At 39.7% G+C, this 20,419-nt stretch overlaps 1 protein-coding gene across 3 annotated transcripts in view; it reads left to right on the plus strand.

Annotated features, from left to right (window-relative positions):
• Positions 1-20,419, plus strand: part of MYO5A (myosin VA) — a 99,732-nt gene that overhangs the window by 63,075 nt on the left and 16,238 nt on the right. For 2 of the 3 annotated variants that reach the window (XM_050309045.1, XM_050309043.1), the window contains exons 16-29: positions 149-246; positions 939-1,025; positions 1,120-1,228; positions 2,636-2,847; positions 3,717-3,873; positions 7,354-7,593; positions 8,113-8,361; positions 9,456-9,549; positions 10,238-10,386; positions 11,108-11,221; positions 13,954-14,100; positions 14,859-14,912; positions 15,629-15,856; positions 18,539-18,639. In XM_050309045.1, the coding sequence (XP_050165002.1) occupies positions 149-246; positions 939-1,025; positions 1,120-1,228; positions 2,636-2,847; positions 3,717-3,873; positions 7,354-7,593; positions 8,113-8,361; positions 9,456-9,549; positions 10,238-10,386; positions 11,108-11,221; positions 13,954-14,100; positions 14,859-14,912; positions 15,629-15,856; positions 18,539-18,639 (2,039 nt within the window). The remainder of the gene's footprint in view (positions 1-148; positions 247-938; positions 1,026-1,119; positions 1,229-2,635; positions 2,848-3,716; positions 3,874-7,353; positions 7,594-8,112; positions 8,362-9,455; positions 9,550-10,237; positions 10,387-11,107; positions 11,222-13,953; positions 14,101-14,858; positions 14,913-15,628; positions 15,857-18,538; positions 18,640-20,419) is intronic. The other variant, XM_050309044.1, reaches the window with a different exon arrangement.

Here is a 20,419-nt window from a genome sequence, read left to right on the forward strand (position 1 = left end):
TTCCCAGTGGGCCACACATATCCACATATATGTGCCATAATTAAACTAAAGGTATGCAGATCAGGTCTTTCTTCTGAGGTTATCTCGAGGATGACTGAGCTTATTGAGGCTGTTCCCTGATATTTTTTTCATTTTGTCTTTCAAAAAGTTTCGGAACTCTCTTCATCTGCTGATGGAAACCCTGAATGCCACAACCCCACACTACGTGCGCTGTATTAAGCCAAATGACTTCAAGTTTCCATTCACGTAAGCTGGTTCATCTGTGGCTCAAGTAGCCCATGTATGGGAGGGGGTTGCCCAGGGCCCTGGAGGATCAAGGCTCTGCTAAACCCTGCTCACTCAGGAGTGAAGTGCTGTGTCTCCTTTCTCTGGCTATGAATTCATTGTATGTGTGTGTCTACATCTATTACAGCAGGAGATGTTTGGGGATGCATAGAGGGAGAAATACTTCTGATGGGTGTTTTTTGTTTGTGGTGATACATGATAAAAAAATTACAGCATTTTCATTGCAAGCTGTTTTAAATGTAACTGGCAGTTTGCAGTCCTTAAGCTTGTTTGACATTTGCTGGAATTTGTTTTTGCAGACACCAGTGTCTTTTTCCTTATCTTTTTTTTTAATATATGACCTTACTTAGAGCTTTTCTCAAAGGTCTGCTTAAAACCTGGGCACTCAAAGAGTCCCATGGTTGTTGGGCTGGCCAGCAGGGAGCAGGGCAGGGTGAGCAGCTTCCAATGCCAATGGGCTCAAACAGTTCCCTGCCAGGCTGTCCTCTGTTACTCATGAGTTCCAGAAGCACTACCTGGACTTGTTCACCACCCATCGCAACCCACCCCTGCTCCCCACTGTGCCACTCCTTTCCTGGGCATGCACATAACCAGGGGTCCCAAGTAATGCAAAACTAGTCCTGCACCCACAGGCTCTTTTTATTCCTACCTAGATTTGATGAAAAACGGGCAGTGCAGCAGCTGAGAGCTTGTGGTGTCCTGGAGACCATCCGAATCAGTGCTGCTGGCTTCCCCTCCAGGTGTGTTTGCTGCTTTTTGGATTGCTTTCAGCTGCAGTTCTTTTTAAGGTAATATTCACTGCTGGGACTGACTCTGTGTCTGGTTTTGGGACAGGTGGACGTACCAAGAGTTCTTCAGCCGTTACCGTGTTCTGATGAAACAGAGAGATGTACTTGGTGACCGTAAGCAGACATGCAAAAATGTCCTGGAGAAGCTGATTAAGGTACTAGACTTAGCACTGAGAGCATTTGGAATCCAAAGGAATAAAGATATTGTGGCTTACTCCCTCATAGCCACACTATTTTAGTACTTCTACAAAGTACTAAACCACTAATACTGGCACAGGAAGTGTAGAATTTCCCAGTGTATGACAGGAAAGAAAGACAGTGATTTTAAGTGTGAGTGGTTTGAAGGTGAGCCTTACCTTGCTTAAGGGCAAGATGCATTAACTACACCTTCAGTAAGGTATAGTTATCTGGAGATTTCCTAATGTGGATGTGTTTCTGTCTGTGTGTGTCTCTCACACTGCTCCTCTCAGCTCCTGTGCTGAAATCAACCTTTTTCACTCCTTTGACCCTTGTGATGTCTCCCTGCTTGGCACTGTCATTGTCTTCATACCTTGGTAGCCTCTGGCTTTGCCTCCTACCTCCAGTTGCAGCTCTGCATTCCCAGTCTGTGCCATCCACACTGCTAGCATTGCACCTGAACTGTGCGTTTCCTGGAATTTGTTAATGAGCTATGAACAGGCTTCCAAGAGACAGTTCAGTCAGTTCTCAGGAGAAGGCGGTTTAAGAAGAGAAAAACAAAGCTGGAGATATAGGATATCTAGAAAATAAAAGATAAATACTGTGCTGGCAGGTTGGGGCTTGACTTTAAGTTCTGTGGCATTGGATGGACCTAAGTAAAATCTTCTGCTTTATGTATATGTGTAGTGTTAATGTATAGTGTTAATATTTAGTGTTAAATGTATCCTAAGCTGTAGCTCTTTTGCCGCTATTCCTTTCAACTTCACATCAAACAGCCAACAAAATTAATTTTTTTTATGTCTTTGTGTGTTCTCAGTTTTTTCCTTCAAGGAGTGTTAGAGCCTGTAGAGATAAATATTATTCCCTTTCTGGTTTAGTTCTGAAACTCCAGATATGTTTGAGCAGCAGTGAGAAGCTTTGTTCTGCTTTAGCCCTGATGCAATAAGCAATGTGTACGTCTGAAACCCCAGCTGTTTTGTTTGTACTGTGTAATGTGGTTGAAGATGGACTGTTCAGAGGGGTCAGCTACAATTTAAGCAGAAAATTGTACATGGGCATTGCCTGTATTGCTTTCATCCTCTGTGCACCTTTGTCACCTCCTGTAGCCTTCCATGTTATTATCGTCATGGCATTCTCATCTAAGCAAAAAGCTCACCTTGGTCCCTTGGGCCGTGCTTGTGGCCTTATTGTATTAATTTTTTTAGCAGGATCATACAGACAAAATGCCCTTCTCCACAATTTAATTTAAGTCTCAGTTTATCCGAAATATCACGCAGATAATTTTGCCTCTTTACTAACTTGTACTTTCATTTAGCCCTTCATGCCTTTTTATATACACTAACACTTACTGCTGTAACTTATCCTCTTTTTACCTCTGAAAATAGGACAAGGATAAGTACCAGTTTGGTAAGACAAAAATATTTTTCCGGGCTGGCCAAGTAGCCTATCTGGAAAAAATAAGGGCAGATAAGTTGAGAGCTGCCTGTATCCGCATCCAAAAGACGATCCGGGGCTGGCTGATGAGGAAGAAGTACATGCGCATGAGGAAGGCTGCCATCACCATCCAGAGACATGTCCGAGGGTACCAGGCACGATGGTAAGCAGTGCTCATGGGAAATCCCACACCAGCCTCAATTCAGATCTATTTAAGTAGGGCATTTAAATTTGTTTTCTCCTTCCTACACTGTCTGAGAGGAAATGATTTTCCATGGAAATGAAGGAAATTGAATATAATGAGTGTGTCTGTCCTGCCTGATTTTGACCTCCCTGAGAGGACAGTACCACCCCGGCTGTATAATGCTTAGAGCAGTACATTATTACTGGGAGCAGACAATAAGTACTAGGAGATACGTTGCAGGTGAGGTAAAGCAGGACTCTTGTCTGAGTTCTTAATGCCCAGTTTCCATGTGCCCTTCCAGCTGGGTCTATCCTGCTGGAGAAGCCACTCCTCATCCAGGATTCAGCTCTGAATGAAGATACATCACTCAGTGATTTCTTTGGATTGACTTCTGAGGGATGGCCATGGATGGGCCAGAGAGAAGGGTGGAGTACAGGTGGTATTGTTCAAAGACAAGGTGGTGATGAAAGAACTGACCTTTGGAAGGACACTTGTGTCAAGAAGCTTTGTAATTGTCTTACTCAGAGAGGCAAGAATGAGCAAACTTTTTCTACAGGTTGAGGTTAGGAGAGGGGATCTGGAAGATGACACAGTGGAAACAGCTTTAAAGGTGATGAGAAATTAAGCTGAGTTTATCTTGTCAGTTCTGCAGTACAGTTCTCAGAGCAAGTGAAAATGTTTCCCAGTAAAGCCTGGCAAGGTTTCTGTTCATTTGTCATTCAGTTGTGCTGCCATGTAGTAGAATAGCAAGCAAATATTCTGTATCACTGACAGCATTAAGAAGAAACTGAAGATACAGGATGTAAAACATACTTACAGGTATTATTTGTAATCTTTTTCTTGCTTAGCTATGCCAAGTTCCTGCGGAGAACACGAGCTGCCATCACTATCCAGAAGTTCCAGCGCATGTATGTGGTCCGCAAAAGATACCAGTGCATGCGAGCTACTACCATTGCTCTTCAGGCTCTCCTGAGAGGTTACATGGTCAGAAACAAGTACCAAATGGTAAGAAATTGTAAGATCTTCTTCACTCTTTGCTCTACCTTTATTTCCACATACCTTCAGGACAAAGCTACTCTGTGGTGTCCCGTCGGGAACCACATCATTTGCGTGCATGTTATTGTAATGCACAAACAAGATACCAGAGCATGGACTGAGGGACAGCACCTGGAAGTTAGAAGGATCTGCTACTGCCACCAATTAGCTTGTCACTTTAGAGATATTTTTGTTGTCATCTACTACGGATGTACCTAGACTTTCAGTATTGTCAATAGAGAATCCAACAGGGATTTACAGTATTTTGCACTTTTTCATTTGTTAAATAGAATGTTGAGGCACTTAAAATAACTACTGAAGATGGTCTTGCATTTATCTGCCTCCATGAGTCCAAATCATAATTTTTTACATCATTATATGTAAACAATCCCTAACTGGGGATCTGAAATGGCTGATGGAATATACTGAAGGAGACTAATGTTAGCAAAGAGATACCCATAAAAACAGGAGGTTGAAACCTATGCATGGGTGGGGCTTTTTTTGTTTTAATTTTTAATTGTATGTTTTTTCAGTGTTGGTTTTGTTTTGGGGAAAAATCAGTATGACCCTGTCCTAGTGATATTGATACTTTCCTAATTACACTTGATAGAAAATAATTCAGGAGAGAAATTAGAATTTGGTCTTCAATGGTTGCAGGGCTGGAAACAGACTTATGATTCAAACTGTAAAATGCCAACATGTATGATGGCAGTTTTGTCTACATGAATTGTTTTAACTAGGCTCAAAAATCAACCTGTGTTTCTCTGAAAAAGTAACTGAAGGAGTTCTGGTTTTTTCTTGAGCAGGTAGACACTGAAGGCACGCAGCCAAAACCCAGTTGATGCTTCTGTTCCGTATCTTTCTCTTTTATATTTGAAGTTTCTGTATCTTTGTATTAAAGTTGCTTACACAGTCACTATGAGTGTGTCCAAATTAGAGAATTCTAACATACACTAACCACAAAGTTGGAAAACAAGTAACCCTTAATAAGAATTTCTTAGTAGTAGACCCCTATGTTTGACTTCTGTTCTTTTGTGTGGTATCTACTTGCCTTTTTATTGGAATTCTTAGCATTTTCATTATTACAAATTATATTTTATGTTGTGAGATTATATAAGATGTGTTTTTAGCAGTGGTCTGACAAATGTGACAAAGTGACACATGGGTCACAGCAATAGGTGACCTAAAAGCCATGTTTAGGAAAATAGGAGATGTTTCTCTGTGCCTGGTTAGTCCTATGAGTAATACACACCCCATCTGTCTTGGAGCATGGAGTTTAATAAACCTGTTATATTTCCTCTTAATAGAGATGGCAGGTTTCTGGAGGAGTCCCCGTAAGGGGTGGTCAGACTTGCCTGTCAGGAGGATTCCCCCTGGGCGGTGAATTGTTCACCGCAGTAAAACATGACAATCTGACAAGTGCCCCTGCGGTGTGCTGTGGATGTGTGGTCCTCCTGAGGTGGAATTTTATTAAAGCTGAGGTATGGTCAGAGAGAGGAGCACAGGCTCTGTGTGCCGTGGGAAGGTAAACATGGTTGTCCTGAAGTTCATGACGATTGCAATGAGTGAAACCGAAAGGTTGCCCTGTGACAGGGCACCTGGGCTGAGCAGTGACTCTGCCAGTAATGTGTGGTACACGTGTTGTTCCTTAGGATTGTGAAAGGTACCTGTTGTTGTTGTTTGAAGAGAGGGCATGTGTTGAGTCACGTGGCTGGTGCAAGGAATTTAAAATGGTTGAATCATCTGTTTCACACATCCTGGGGAGAGCTTCTGCCTGAGACACTGCAATGTGCTTCTCTGCTTGAGGAGTTTAGTTCCTCCATAGCTTTTACATAAGCTTTCCTGGGAAATACCTGGTAAATTAAGTGACTTTTCTGGTCCTCTCACCTTACATTGGAGTGGCTTGTTTCCTCACTGGATTATATGGGTGCAAGAATTCACTGGCAGATGAGGACCATCCCTGCACGATGGAGGTATTTTACAGGACTTGTTGCGTTCAAACTTGAGGTGAAAATGTTGTGGAAAGTTAGTTGTATTCAAGTGTTCAGACACCTGCAGGGAACCTGAAGGAGTGTTCCAGAAAACATTTAAGAAGGAGACAGGAGTGCTAGCTGCATGGCATGCAGTCAGACGGACTTTGGCTTTTGACCCTGCTGTGCTTCTCAGGAAGCCGCTTCCTTACCTTGGTGTGCTGCTTATCTGGGTGCTGGTATTTCAAGTCTTGATTTTAACTCAGAAATAAATACTAAGGGAGAAATTATGTATATCTTAAAATCATGCCACTTTGCCAGTGAATTTTAAATTCATTGATTTGCTAAGAAGTATAAAAGAAAATAAAGTTGCTGGTACCTGACTAGTTTGTCTTACTGGCTTCATGGTAAATCACTGTAAGAATTTGAGCTTTGAATGATCTTTAAACTATCAAATCCAAGCATTAACATGAAATCTTAAATAGTTTTGTTCTTTAAAATAAACTGTTTAATTTGCAGAAGCTTTATTAAGTGAACTCTAAAGCTCTGAGTCCTGGAAGCCTTATGGGTATGGGCAGGCTCTCCAATCATAGCTGTGGTCTCCCAGCATTCAGGTGCTCCAGACCTGGGAGATGTTTGATGGAATTAGTGGAGGAAGGATCCAAAACCAACTAGTAGATTCTTCCTAGTGGAAGTCTCTGGCTAACACACCGATAAAGGTTGCTGGCATTTTTGACTGTTTCATGTTAAAAATTATTTAAAAAAAATACTATATTGGCTTTTTTTTTACCTCAAAGCTATGGTTGAAATTTCTGCCATCAAATAAGTAGGAATTATTAAAATATAAATTTCTTATTAAAATAAACAGAATTTTTTCCATGCTGGCAAGTCTAAGATATGTCAAAAAAAGACAACAAAAAATCAAAACAAAATAAACACAAACAAACAAAACAAAAGCCCTGGACTTTTCAACAGCTGCTACAGTTTCCTCCGGGTTCTGGTGTGTACTGGCTGCATTGAATATCAAGTGGGGTAATTTTAAACTTTGCATTGATGAACCCTATGCAGTGTATGTCAATGATTCAAAAATGTTTAAGATAAAAAGGCAGTAAAAAAAAAAAGGATTGTATTTGCAATCCTGCAGCAGGTACTATGTATTTTTGTAATTAGCTGGCATCTGACATCAACACAAAGGAATGCCTGGTGCTTCAGTGTGCCTCCAGTTCTTTCTTACCACGTTTTTCCTTCTAGTTCCCTTTCATTTTACTCCTTGTCATCTTCCATACTATAGTCTTCTTTTCCTCTTCTTTTTTTTCTTTAAATTAATTGCATTTCTTGTTACTCTTCATCAGAAGTTTCTCTTTGCAGGCTGAGGTATCTATTTACATCACCTTTACACCCCTCGTCGTGGTGTCTGTTTAACTGCATAGATGTAGTTTGGAGCTCCAACACCCCTTGTTGTGTCTTTTCTTGACTGTAGATGCTTCGGGAGCACAAGACCATTATTATTCAGAAGCATGTGAGGGGCTGGCTGGCGCGAGTGCACTACCGTCGGACCTTGAAGGCCATTGTTTACTTGCAATGCTGTTACCGGCGCATGATGGCCAAGAGGGAGCTCAAGAAACTGAAGATAGAGGCCCGCTCTGTAGAACGCTACAAGAAGCTTCACATTGGCTTGGAGAACAAGATCATGCAGCTGCAGCGAAAAATTGATGAGCAGGTAAAAGCTCCCTGGCCTCAGGGAAGATGTGTCACAATCTTGATTACCTTTCTCAGCAGCGCTGTGGGAATTCACAGAATGCACTGAATTTTCGCTGTAAGGGTTCAGTTCTCTCTTCTGATAAAGAACAGTGATAGAAGAGAAGGAGAGGCCACAGTAGAACTTTAACAGTCAAACATCCATTTCTGTCTCTCGGCAGCACTGAGAGGAAACATCTGCTCCCTTAACGCCAGTATTTCACTTGTGTTACGTCAGTTGCTCAGTTTAAGGGAAGGTGAGGTGATCATGTTTGATGTGGGTGGGCTCTCCATCTGATTTTATTTTGGGATGTGCAGGCTTAGAGGCTGGACTGTTCTGTCAGCTCGTTAAGCAATTCTGCAAAAGCAGACCAAAACCTTTTTGAAATGGGGAAGCTGCTCTTTTGCTCCCATGTCTGGTTATATTCTGTGGGGAACAAAAAGGCTCACTTAAACCAGAACTTCTCCAACAGTTGCTCTGTCTGTCTTGTGTTTTGCAAAGAACAAAGAGTACAAATCTCTGCTGGAGAAGATGAGCAACCTGGAGATCACGTATAGTACGGAGACAGAGAAGCTGCGGAATGATGTGGAAAGGCTTCGGATGAGTGAGGAGGAGGCCAAGAACGCCACCAACCGTGTCATCAGCCTTCAGGAGGAGATTGCCAAGCTCCGCAAGGAGCTGCACCAAACTCAGTCGGAGAAGAAGACCATTGAGGAATGGGCAGACAAATACAAACACGACACCGAGCAGGCATGTATGGGGTCTCAGGGCATGGGAAGATTTACAGGGGCCGGGTGTCCACTCAGGTTTTGACCAGGCTTAATTGATTCAGTTGTGTGGCTGATTTTTTTACTGTGTTTTTAACCAGTGTTATACCTGTACAGTCCTAAATAGGCTTGATACCTAAATGACTACAACTATGGCAGAAGAATATGCTCCATCTGTATACTATATGTAATATATGTATCCAGTCTATTCAGATTTTGATATTGAAAGTACTTGCAAATCCAAATGCTTAAGCACTCAGAATTAGAGGTAGTGCAGTCATAAAAAAAATCATTTTACCCACCTAGAGAGAGTAATCTCATAGTATCAGAAATCCCATACTCAGTATTCAAAGGTACTACTGTATCCTACCTAATTTAAACAGCCAACTTATTCAGCACATGTATGTGTGCACAGTCTAGTTCAACAGGTTTCAGCTAACCCCTTATCTTTGCTTTAACCACAAACATACAGGTTGTTTCCTGGCAAGAGTACTTGCTGATAATGGTGCAAGTTTTGAATACTGGAAGAGCCAATCCATCATGTGATGCTGCAGTGATATATATCAAGATCAGATGAACATAAGGAAAAATATTAATTGATTAAGCAAAGAGAATGCATAATAACCAAAACCAGAGAAAAATTAGTAATTGGCAAACCTGGGTACTGGTAAAGTGGCACAGCTTTAGGGCAGAGGCGAGATGGTAGATTGTGATGTTAGCCAGTGCAGTAGAATATACCACAGAACTACCAAATGTGTAACTATTTTGTGAGTATTTCTGTTTTAATGAACCAGTTACACCCTTGGGACTTTACTGAAAAATATATGGCACTGTGGAGTGATTCAAGGAAGTTTTGGCATCTGATCAGAAATGGAGTGCAAAACATACAGGGGAATCTGCAGGGTGACATACTTAAGAAATGCAATTTGGGACATCAAGATATAACTTAGTTCACTAGTTTCATTATCTGAAGAAAAGTTTAAGTATTTGAACTGTTAAAGATGTCATTGCTATTAGAACTACTGATGAAAGGTGAACTGCATTATGAGTCAAATATTTTACTCTCTCTCTCTTTAGCTGGTGTCAGAGCTGAAAGAGCAGAACACACTACTGAAAACAGAAAAGGAAGAGCTGAACCGCCGCATCCATGACCAGGCAAGGGAAATAACAGGTTGGCTCTGTTCTCTTCATTCAGATTTTCTACTTTGTGTTACCATGTTAAGCAACACTAAGCATAGATTGGGCTAATTTGCCTTAGTTTGCACTCCTTTTTGGTTTAGTGGTTTCATTTTTGTGTTTTAAGAACTCACATCAGAATTATTTACCATTTGAATTTCCATGAAATCCTAGGAGTTTGGAGTCTTTTTTTGAGGGGCGACTGTTCCAAAGCAATTCAGTTTTAAAAAAGGAGGCTCTGATATTTAATACAGTTAATTTACTACAACTTTTCTAGATGCTGTGCCTGTAGAAGCATCTAGGAAAGCATAAACTCTAGACGTGAAGGCTGTGGTGGAGGGAGCTGTGATGAGAGGGGTCAGTGCGTGTGAGGCATAAAGCACCTCACATTTTGCTTTTACATAGCACAGCAGTGGGCTAACATCCCTTCTTCCTACCTCTGGAATTACTAGGAGGTATCAGCAGAATGACTAACTTGACTGAGTGAGCCCTCTGTGATTACCACAGTAGTGCCTTGACCCTTCATATTTTTGGCTAAATGTTTGCCTACAGAAGCACAAACACCATCTTCAAACATCGGGCTGTTTCACTGGTGCAGGCACGTGCCTGTACCTCCAGGATGGACGCACTGCATGGTGGATAGAGGTGGAATTCTCACTTTGGATTTCTGTTCTCTGTGGCAGAGTCGATGGAGAGGAAGCTTGTGGAGGAGACAAAACAGCTGGAGCTGGATCTGAATGACGAGCGGTTACGGTACCAGAACCTGCTGAATGAGTTCAGCCGTTTGGAGGAGCGGTATGATGATCTCAAGGATGAAATGAACTTGATGGTGGTAAGTGGCTCAACATCTGAGAAAACAAAAGCTGTTCACAACTGTGTTTAGGCAGAATCTAGTGGGACAGGTTAGTAACTGATTCTGCTGTCAGCTGTGTGGTGGTGACCTGTACCTGAAAAGAGAATTTGTCCTTTTAAATGCTCATTACTTGTATTAGTTCAGCCAAAACAAATACATTAAAATTTGTAGTTGACTTTTTAAAAAAAGAATTTTTTTAATTGTCACATCTGTGACAACACTAAATTTCTGCTATGACTTTACTAGTGGTATTGCTTGTGCTGCTGCCCTTATTTTGATTTGAAGTCATTTCCATGTGCTGGGGTTGTTTGTTACCACCTTTATGCAGCGTTAAATTTTAAGAGTTCTAGAAATTTATGTGTCAGGAAGAAAAAATATTCCTCAATAGAATGTCTAGAATTCTGCCTGTGCTTCCTGTAAATGGAGCTTTTCTTTCCCAGGGAGTGCTGCATTGTTGCTTGATTCTGCTTTCTGCAGCAGTCTTTGATGGTGTAGTGTCTGATCTGTTTCCATAGATTTGACTGTGAACTGCATCTCATAGGTTTTAGGTAGCATGAGAGACCAGAATCAAAAATCTTTTCTTATAAATTTTAATAGCTCTGAAATAACACCAAATATTACAAGGTAAATTAGCGGCTGTGAATAGGCAGTCACAGAGAAAACCATGTAGCGGTATTGATTTGTTTCTTTTGCATTCCAGAGCATCCCCAAGCCTGGACACAAAAGAACGGATTCAACTCACAGTAGCAATGAATCTGAATATACTTTTAGCTCTGAGATCACAGAAGCAGAAGATTTACCAGTGAGGATGGAGGTAATGTGTGATAGTTTTAATCTAGGCCTTCCTGGCAACCAGCTCGAAACCAAGGAAGTAGCCATGTTCCCAGTATTCCATACGATTTTTACGTAAACCAGGGTATAAATAAGAAGGGAGGGAAGCCTTTGCTCTCTTTCCTTCCGGTGGATCTGAAGGTTCAGGTTCTCTGCTGTCGGTTCTGCCCGTGTGGAGGAGTGAGGCCTAGTGAGGCCTTGTAGGCCTTGGGAGGCAGATAGTGCCGGCGGTCATTTGACGCAATTGTGCTATCTCAAGGAGAGTAATAAGATTTTCTTTCCCTAGTTGTTTATTGAGTTGTTCACGGGTTTTGATTGTGCGTATCTGTTTTAGTTTTCTTTTTGTCCCTTTTTCCCTTTTCCCTTTCCCTTCGGGTGGTGGTGTGGGGGGGTTGGGTTCCTTTTGCTGTATACATAGTATTTTAATTGTATATAACTGTGATATATGTAAGAATCTATATTTTGATATAATTCGATTGGTTTTGGATTCTTCAATTTCCATAGTTTTTTTCCTTTTGCCATAAGAGAATAAAGGAGGGGGAAGGAGTTGTTACTGTGAGTTCAGACATTTGACTCAGAGCCCAATCCGAACCATCACATAATGTTAAAATCCTCCACAACTTCTTATTGTTCCATGGTTGAACTCATTCTTATCTCTTTTTTTTTCATAAGTGTTTTTGAAAACCATATCCTTATATTAAGATATCTAATGCTTTAATCCAACTTTTTACATTTCCTTTTAGAAAGCACTCATTCCCTAGTTAGTTGTGATCCTGTGTAAAAAGTCTTTGTCAAAGTATGCTTTGAATTCTTCTTTGCATTACAATAAACATAGATTAGATACTTTGCAATCCGCTTGATTTGCATGTGAAACGTTTGCTTGTCAGTGTTGGTAAGCACAACCACTTCTTCAACACAAAGTGGGAGTTTAGAAAACCAGTGAGACTTTCCTGAGGAGTCTGCACACTGTATATTCAAGGATTAAAACTGGCAAGCCATATTTTTATTAGCGACATGGAGTGAGTTTCCTGTTAGGGGTGAGCAGCTCACATTGGATCAGTTTTCCTCTAGTTCATAGAGATGAATATAACTCCCAGAATGTACTATTCCTTTGCATATGCAGTGATACAAATCCCAGGATACTGAAAAATTTTCAGAAAGATTACTCTCTTGATTCAGCTAATCAATAATATTCATGAATAATTTGTGGTGCAACTCCAAGCCAATGCTTAGTATTTCCAAGATAACCTCTCCTTTTTGCCCTTCCCGGAGCAGTGGGATTGGTAACTCAGAGAGCCCTCAGGTTGGTGGTCTGTCTGTGCTTGGCGCTTTGCAGATTCAAAGCTTTTTCTGTGCATTCTGGAGATCTTCTTAACTGTGAACCACAGCACAGTGCACTCTTTTTGCCCTCTGCCTGGGATAGGGATCTCCAGAGCTGCTTTTGACAGCCTCTGTCATTGCTGCTTTTGAAAGCCTCCGCAGAAAATTATTTTCTACTCTGGATGCAAATCCCTGACGCATTGATGTTGGCACAGATCCTGCGCGGAGTCTTTCATAATGTGCCTTCCCACTTATATTTTTCACTTTGTGTAATTGTTCCAGAATGATGCTCCCTACCTTCATGGATAATCAGGAAAAGGACAGTGCGACTACATATGGTTGCATTTCACATATGAGCCAAACGTCATCTTTTCCTTTGGCTAATACACTTGCTGAATTGCTGTTCTAGAGCCAGTTTTGGGGTTTAGAATATGAATGAAAAGAATGAACTCAAGAGTGCGAATGATTGCAGCACTGTATTTGTTTAGCTCCTTAACATTTCAAACTCCAGTTTGACTCTAGACTAACAGTATAGATTAATTAACAAAACCACATTAAAAAATAGGGTCTGCCTCAATGCAAACCAGTAAAGCCAGGAAACTCAAAGTCTGTTTTCTTTTCCCTGAGCTGTTGGTGTGGTTTATGGACTCTTCCCCTCAACAGTAAAAGGAGATGAAGTGGAAATGGCTGTGCTTGCTTGTCTGCTACAGTCATTAATATTAATTTCCTAGTTCCTTTTTTAGCCTTTAAAATTTTATGGTACAGTTCATCGTAAATACTTTGATCTTCTCAGTACATAAAGTACAAAAAGGCTGATGGACAATTTCTAATGTACCTTCAGAGTGCAAATGCTGGTCCTTGCCCAGAAAAAAGTGAAGAAGCTAGTAGATTAGACTTAGAACAGGCTGTATAATTAGCATAATAAAAGAAGGGCATAAAATATATTTTCTGGTATCTATTTTTTATGTTACGTCCCACTAAATTAACCTGTAAATCACCAGAGACATTTCTCTGTAGCTGAAGAACTTACTACAGAAATAATTTATTTACAGTTGTTTCCAGGTGAGTCTAACCACAGACTTTCTTTTTCTCCTTTCCCCCTTCGAACAAATAAGACTATAAGGTATGCTTAGTTATACACCTCCTGTCTGCTAGGTAGTCTCTAGTGCTTTCTTTTGCTAGGCTTTAGGCTTAGAAACATTTTATACTAGTAGAACCTTTTTTAAAAGAGCGTTTGATAGCTGATAAAATATTTTAGATAGCCAAGTCTCAGAATAAAGCAGTATTTCTGTGTTCCTCTCTTTCCCCAGTCTGTTTCCCACCTTTACTCACTGTCGTGCTTCCTTGTGATGTGGAAGGGGAAAACTTCTTGACTTCCTTCTGTTCTTTCTAAAGCAGGAACCAAGTGAGAAAAAGGCACCGCTGGATATGTCTCTGTTCCTCAAACTGCAGAAACGGGTTACAGAACTGGAGCAAGAAAAGCAATCCCTGCAGAATGAACTGGACAGAAAGGAAGAACAGGCTCTTCGTGCTAAAGCTAAGGTGGACTCCTTCTCACTGATCAAATGCTGACACCGGTGTCCCTTCTTGTGAAACAGTAGCTGTGTGAATGCTGACTGGCTTGTACTAAATCTTCATCTTCCACCAGTACTTGCTTTATTTAATGACAAGTTTTATACTGGTGCCTAGTTCTAGGGACTGGTTGTTTAGTTTTCCAAGGTCCTCTGATTGAAATCAACAGAAACAAAAAGTCCTTGGGACTTCACTTAAAAAAAAGGCTGTTTTTTTAAGGAATAGCAATATGGAAGTCTACTTAAATGTTGGGGAGAATGAGTAATTGTGCATTTTAGGCAGAATAAGAAGTGTTTCAACCAGGATACAGAGCCAAAGCAGTGGGCTTAGATATGTTTAGCAGATTATAATTTAAATTTTCCTCTGATTTAGTCTCCTGGAGTTCTTATAAAATTATGAAACCAGTTTTGCCAATTGTTTCTTACTATCTTTGTACCAGTGAGTTTCTTTAGCATGCTGGGATTCATCCTGCTCTTTTTCATTACCAGTGACAGTAGTATGATTTGTACGTGATTTTATTTATATTAACCAATTATGTGTCATAAACTCATAATTAAATGAAAGCAGACAAAGCCAATATTCAAACTGAAGCACTTAGCAGTACCAGAATGAGTGTTTTCCATTTGTATGGGAAAATAATTTCAGCTCCTTTTTCTTGTACTACCTCCACTAAATCAAAAAATAGAAAGGATTGAATTTTTAGTTTTCTCACTTGTTTTCTTTCATAGGAAGAAGAAAGGCCTCCAATAAGAGGTGCTGAGCTGGAGTATGAGTCGCTCAAGGTAATTCTAAAACAGAGTTTTCTGTTATTTTCTAGTGAAAGTCTTGCCACCAATTGTATGTGCTGGCATAGGAAATTACTTCAACCTTTCTGTTTCCGAATATTAGCTGGAGAAGCTAGAACAAATATTCCCCAGCAGTCATTTCATTGTAGGACTGCTCTTTTTGAGGTGTAGGATGTGTAACTGGGGTTACAGAACAAAAAGATCCCCTAAACTAGGGGGATTCTCTGTTATAATACTTAGTACAGCTTGCAAGTTAATTTGAGCAAAAATATAGTGATAAATGTAGCCCTCTTTTCAAAAATATTATTTAAATTAATGCATATCTTAGACTACTAAAAGTACAAATATTTTCTGATATCCCTGAGTGATGCAGAATCTTCTTAGCCTGATGACCACTATTTATTGTGAACTTTATTTCTTTTTGTTAAGGGGAGAATAAGAGGGAAAAAAGATTGGTAAGTTTTTTCCCATCAAATTGGTCTGATTCATTTGTATGTGTTCTGGTTTTGCACTTCAGATGGGAGGTTAGCCCTGTTAGTGAAATCTTCCCAGGTACTATTGACCGTAGTCAAGAGGCAGGGATTACAGGAGTGATTGATTGATTTGTTGCAGTTAGTCATCATTTTTACCATTTTTATCCGCAGTTTTGTACCTGTGAGTTACAGTTGTCTTGCAGTGCTGCTGGATGACAGAATTGTCCCTATTTCTTGTAGCGTCAAGAACTTGAATCTGAGAATAAAAAGCTGAAGAATGAGTTGAACGAGCTGCAGAAGGCCCTCACAGAGACACGAGCTCCAGAGGTAACTGCCCCTGGTGCCCCTGCATACAGAGTCCTCCTGGACCAGCTGACCTCAGTCAGTGAAGAGCTTGAAGTACGCAAGGAAGAAGTTCTCATCCTGAGGTCTCAGCTTGTTAGCCAGAAAGAGGCCATTCAACCCAAGGTAAATCACAGTCACAGTCAGCTTTGCCGTGTACTGAAGTTACATTTCATCACTGACCGCGTTATTTAATTTAATAGCGTGCTTGAAAGGGCAGGAGAAAATGGTGTAGGTTTGAAAACCTTTCTAAGTTAATCTGTTGATCCACTATTAGTGCTCAAATTGTGACAGTCTGAATTGGGAGACTGGATTAGTAAACCAATTTGGTTTCTCTACCAGCGTTCATGTAAAGATGTACAAGCTGTCAGGTACCAAAGGTCTGGCCAGGATCTCCCCAGACTCCTTCAACAGTGCAGAAATAATTCTCATGTGGAGCAGTATCATTTCTCTGCTCTGTGTGTGGTTTGACTGGAAAACTTAAAGGAGTTCTTAGAATCAATTTCTTCAAAATCTGAATGGGATCAGAGATGAATCAAATAACATCAAATATCAAATCAATAACATTTCAGAAAGATGACCTATGAAGATATGTAAATTCCATATTATTGCTTGATAGGTGCTATGTGCTTTTACTGAGAAGAGTAGATTATGACCACTGAAATGTTATCTTCTAAAAAGCTCCAATTCTGATGAGGTAGTTAGGGAAGTCATAGCTTTGAAAATAAGAATCATTCAACCTGAAAATGTATTGTGTAACTCAAAGAACTCATAATTTCCGTTGAACTGAGCTATCTAGTGTTTCATAACCACTGCAAGGAATGAACAGATATGTCATCTTTCCTTTGCTGCTGCAAAGTTATGTCTATATTTATTCTAAATAAATTGGAAGTCTGTGATGCATGAAGGTGCATATATCTTGTTTTGAATGGTTAATTATAAAGAAAACTAAACTCATTTTTCTGTAATATTTAGAACATTGTAAAGAAATACTTCTATAGTAAATCTTTGAATAACATATTCTTTCTCAGCAATGATGGGATACATTGTTTATTTTACATCAGTTATGAGTATGAGGGAAACATGAAGGTGACCTGTGGGATGGCTTACAGCCAGTTTGCAGATAGCTTCTGCTTGTTAGGTTGGACAGCTGCAGCACAGACAGATTTTTTTTTAATGATTTGTTTTTCTTCTTTCTTGCCTACCAATTTGATTGCCAGGAGGATAAGGTACACGTTTTCTTCTACAGTTTTAAACCAGAACTCTTAAATGCTAAAAAATCCCTCAATGATACTTGAGCTGTGATTTCCCTGCCTCTTAAGTAACCTACATGTATTTCAAGTTCTTGCATTTTACTTTGCTGTTACTGAAAAACTTTTCTCGTAATTCTGTGTCCCTCACATCCTTGTCTTCTGGGTCCATGCAAGGAAACAAGTTACTTCAAAACAAGCAGGTTTAATAATTTTGAACTCTTATTTTATGGTAACCTGAACATGAAAGGATTGATTTAGGAATTGGTCTAGTCAGCTCCATCAGTGCTTCTTACTGAGTATGCCTGCGGAGTAAGAACAGCACTGTGATCCAGCAATCAGACCTCTGTTAGCTTGCAAATCCTATAAATTTCACAACAAGAAAACAGTACAAAGGTACAAAGAAGTGCCTTTTTTTGGCGTGTTTGTTATCCTCTATATGCAACAAACATTGTGGACTCACATTGTGATCTGCAGATATTGGAGAGGAATTGCTGAATGTTTGATTAGAAAATGTAGTTGAAGACATAGTATTTAGGAGTATGACAAACTGAACTGCCTCTAAATGAAAGATGTTCAAACTACTAAAACTTGATAGATTGGCAGGTGAGATACAGCAGTTTTAATTTACAGTGGTAAATTAATAGTAGAGGAACTACAAAGATCTTGTAAGGATGTTGGGAATAATTGTTTGATGAGCTTACATATTTTATTGGTTTTCATATTAGATAGCAGAAATCATACTAGAAATGGAGATCTAGGCTCCAAAATTTATGTCCACAAAGTAGTTATTTTAAATACTTTGCAAAATTATGCTCAGGAAAATAACATCTGCTTGTTTTGAAAGTCAAAAAGGAAATTCAGAATTCCATCTCTTATGTTGATTAGAGTCCTGTAGTTCCACTGTAAGTATTCCACAGCAGTGACTCAGATCAGACTGGCCGAGGTGACTGTAAACATCTGTTAAGTGTTTCAGGCTTTGCTGAAGAAAAGCAAAAGTGCCATTGTAAACATTAAAACTGAAACAAAATGGTCCTACAATGCTCTCTAGCTTAGTAAATCTCAAACCTTTGTAAATTATTTCCAGCTTTGACAGAGTACTTAAAATATATGAAGTGAGAAATAGACCTTATTTATGAGATTTGAAAGACTCCATGTAAGGCTGTGTTTAAGAAATATTAATAGAACTAAGCTGGCAAAATCATTCTTCAGTTTCAGTATTTGAAGCTGTTCCTGGTAATTTGACATAAAATAAAAATTCATCATTTCTTCAAATTTATTTTATTTCTTTTGCATGTTGAACAAATGAAAAGAGATTAATGTGTGTACCCACTTATTAGACAGACTGATATTTGACTCTGTTGCATGCATTTATTTTAAAAGATACACCAAATGGACATAGAAATTATGGACCAACCTTCTGCTCAGGTACCCACACTGATTTTAATGTGGCTACTCAAGGATTAGTGTTCCACATCAGTAAAGTGAAGAAAACACGTAATTCAAAGAAGAGTCATGTTGTTTAAACTTACTCTGAAAATCATCATTCTTTTTCCAGAATACAATGACAGATGCTACACTCCTCTTGGAGGATGTACAAAAGATGAAAGACAAAGGAGAAATTGCACAGGCATATATTGGACTGAAGGAAACAAACAGGTACAAGTTGTCTTTCTTTAATGTGTGATCAGCTGGGGTCTGCTGTGACACTGCATGTATTGTGTTCAGTAAGTTCCATGTGTACGTGTAGATACTTTGAGAACACTCACAGTTGGGGGTATAATTTGATTTGATTAGTAAAATTGTTGTATGCAATATTTGAAAGGATTTGGAAATAATGGGGAAATGCAAAATTAGGCTTTCTGGATTTCCATCTTCTTAGCCTTTAATTGCTGCGTTGCCCAAATTGGGTGCCATTCCCCAAGGTGGTTTGTTACCCTCTGTACCACTGTGGTCACAGGAGTCTGTCACAATACATTTATTGTAACAGCATGAAATACTGTAACCAGTTGGGCTGTCACTGAGAACTGGATTCATCATTAAGAAGAAAAACACATAAACAGAAAAAGTAATTTGCTAATTTGTCTTAGAGCGTTTTTTTGTTTCTCTTTCATAGTAATTTAGTGTGTAATATCCTTAAATGTCACCTCATCACCATCACATATATCTCTTGTATTTTTTTAAACACGTTTCTTGAAAGGCAATCTCCCCAGGACTATCATATGCTGAATGAGGACGGAGAACTTTGGCTGGCTTATGAAGGGTTAAAACAAGCCAACAGGTTACCAGACTTCTCAGAATGTTTTTTTTTCTTCATTTGCATCTTCTTTTCTAGCTAACTGTGCCCCTTGCTATGGGTTTGCTTTAGCTACAGTACTCCTATTGCTTTAATGGTTAGAAAAAAATGCAACACAAATTATACCAATTAAAGAGTTTCCTCAGACCTAGTCCCCAGATCTTTTTACCTGTCAGGTTTTATCTTTTAAAAAGTAAAGATGGTGGAGCAACCAATGCATAATTCATAAGAATGCTTGCACAAAAATAGACTGTAAAATACCAGAAGCTCCACAACTGAAAATATTTGTAACCATGTATTATTTTTCTGCCTTTATGCCAGGTTTCAAAATTGATGTTCCTTACAGTTTTTCAGCCTAAAGAAGTAGTCATTTTAGTAATTATAAGACTATTGTCTAAGTAGCTTCAGTGTACTCTTAACTTTCAAACAGAAATGAATCTTACTCTCCTTGTTGTGACTCAAGTTCAGTCAATTAAACATTCTTCTCCCATGTCTCTCTGTGCCACATTCAAAATGTAAGTCACGAAATAACCAAGAAACAGAAGTTATCTTTAGTCCCTCGAGGTGCTGCCCAGGCCTCAGTGCAGTCACTGAGATCTGCACGCTGCTCCTGGAATGGGTGAGAGTTGCCTCCTCAGGAAACGCAGCTCTGGCTCCCTGTGCACATCTGGGCACATCCATATCTGTGTCCCAGACTTCCCAAATGGTTCCTTGTCCTGCACTGACAACTAATTCAGTAGCTCAGCACTGCTGATGTTCTTCAGTGTATGCATTTGGTAGCAGTAACTACAGAAGGTGGTGTTTTGCAACAAGTGCTACTAACTAGTCTTTCCTTTTCTTGTGCTAACCAATTCTACACCTAACACTGGTGTGTAAACCTGTGAAGATCTAACTTGCAGCAAGTGTTTTGCAGAGCAGGATGGGAATTTGTTTGCTCTGCGCCTCTTGCTTCTTGTCCTAGCACTGCAGGGACAAGAAGCTTTATATTAAATGGCAGAGCCATGCAGGTAAATGACTATTTGCCCTTGCGTGCTTGATCAGTCTAGTTACTAATGAGTGTTCCTGCCTTATGCATATTTAAACCCTGAAAGATTGTCTAATTGAACACTGGTAGTCACTAGTACTGTCATTTCCTGTGTGTCT

Source organism: Myiozetetes cayanensis, unplaced genomic scaffold, assembly GCF_022539395.1.
Source record: "Myiozetetes cayanensis isolate MyiCay16 unplaced genomic scaffold, myiCay2020 scf14, whole genome shotgun sequence".
Taxonomy (NCBI): domain Eukaryota; kingdom Metazoa; phylum Chordata; class Aves; order Passeriformes; family Tyrannidae; genus Myiozetetes; species Myiozetetes cayanensis.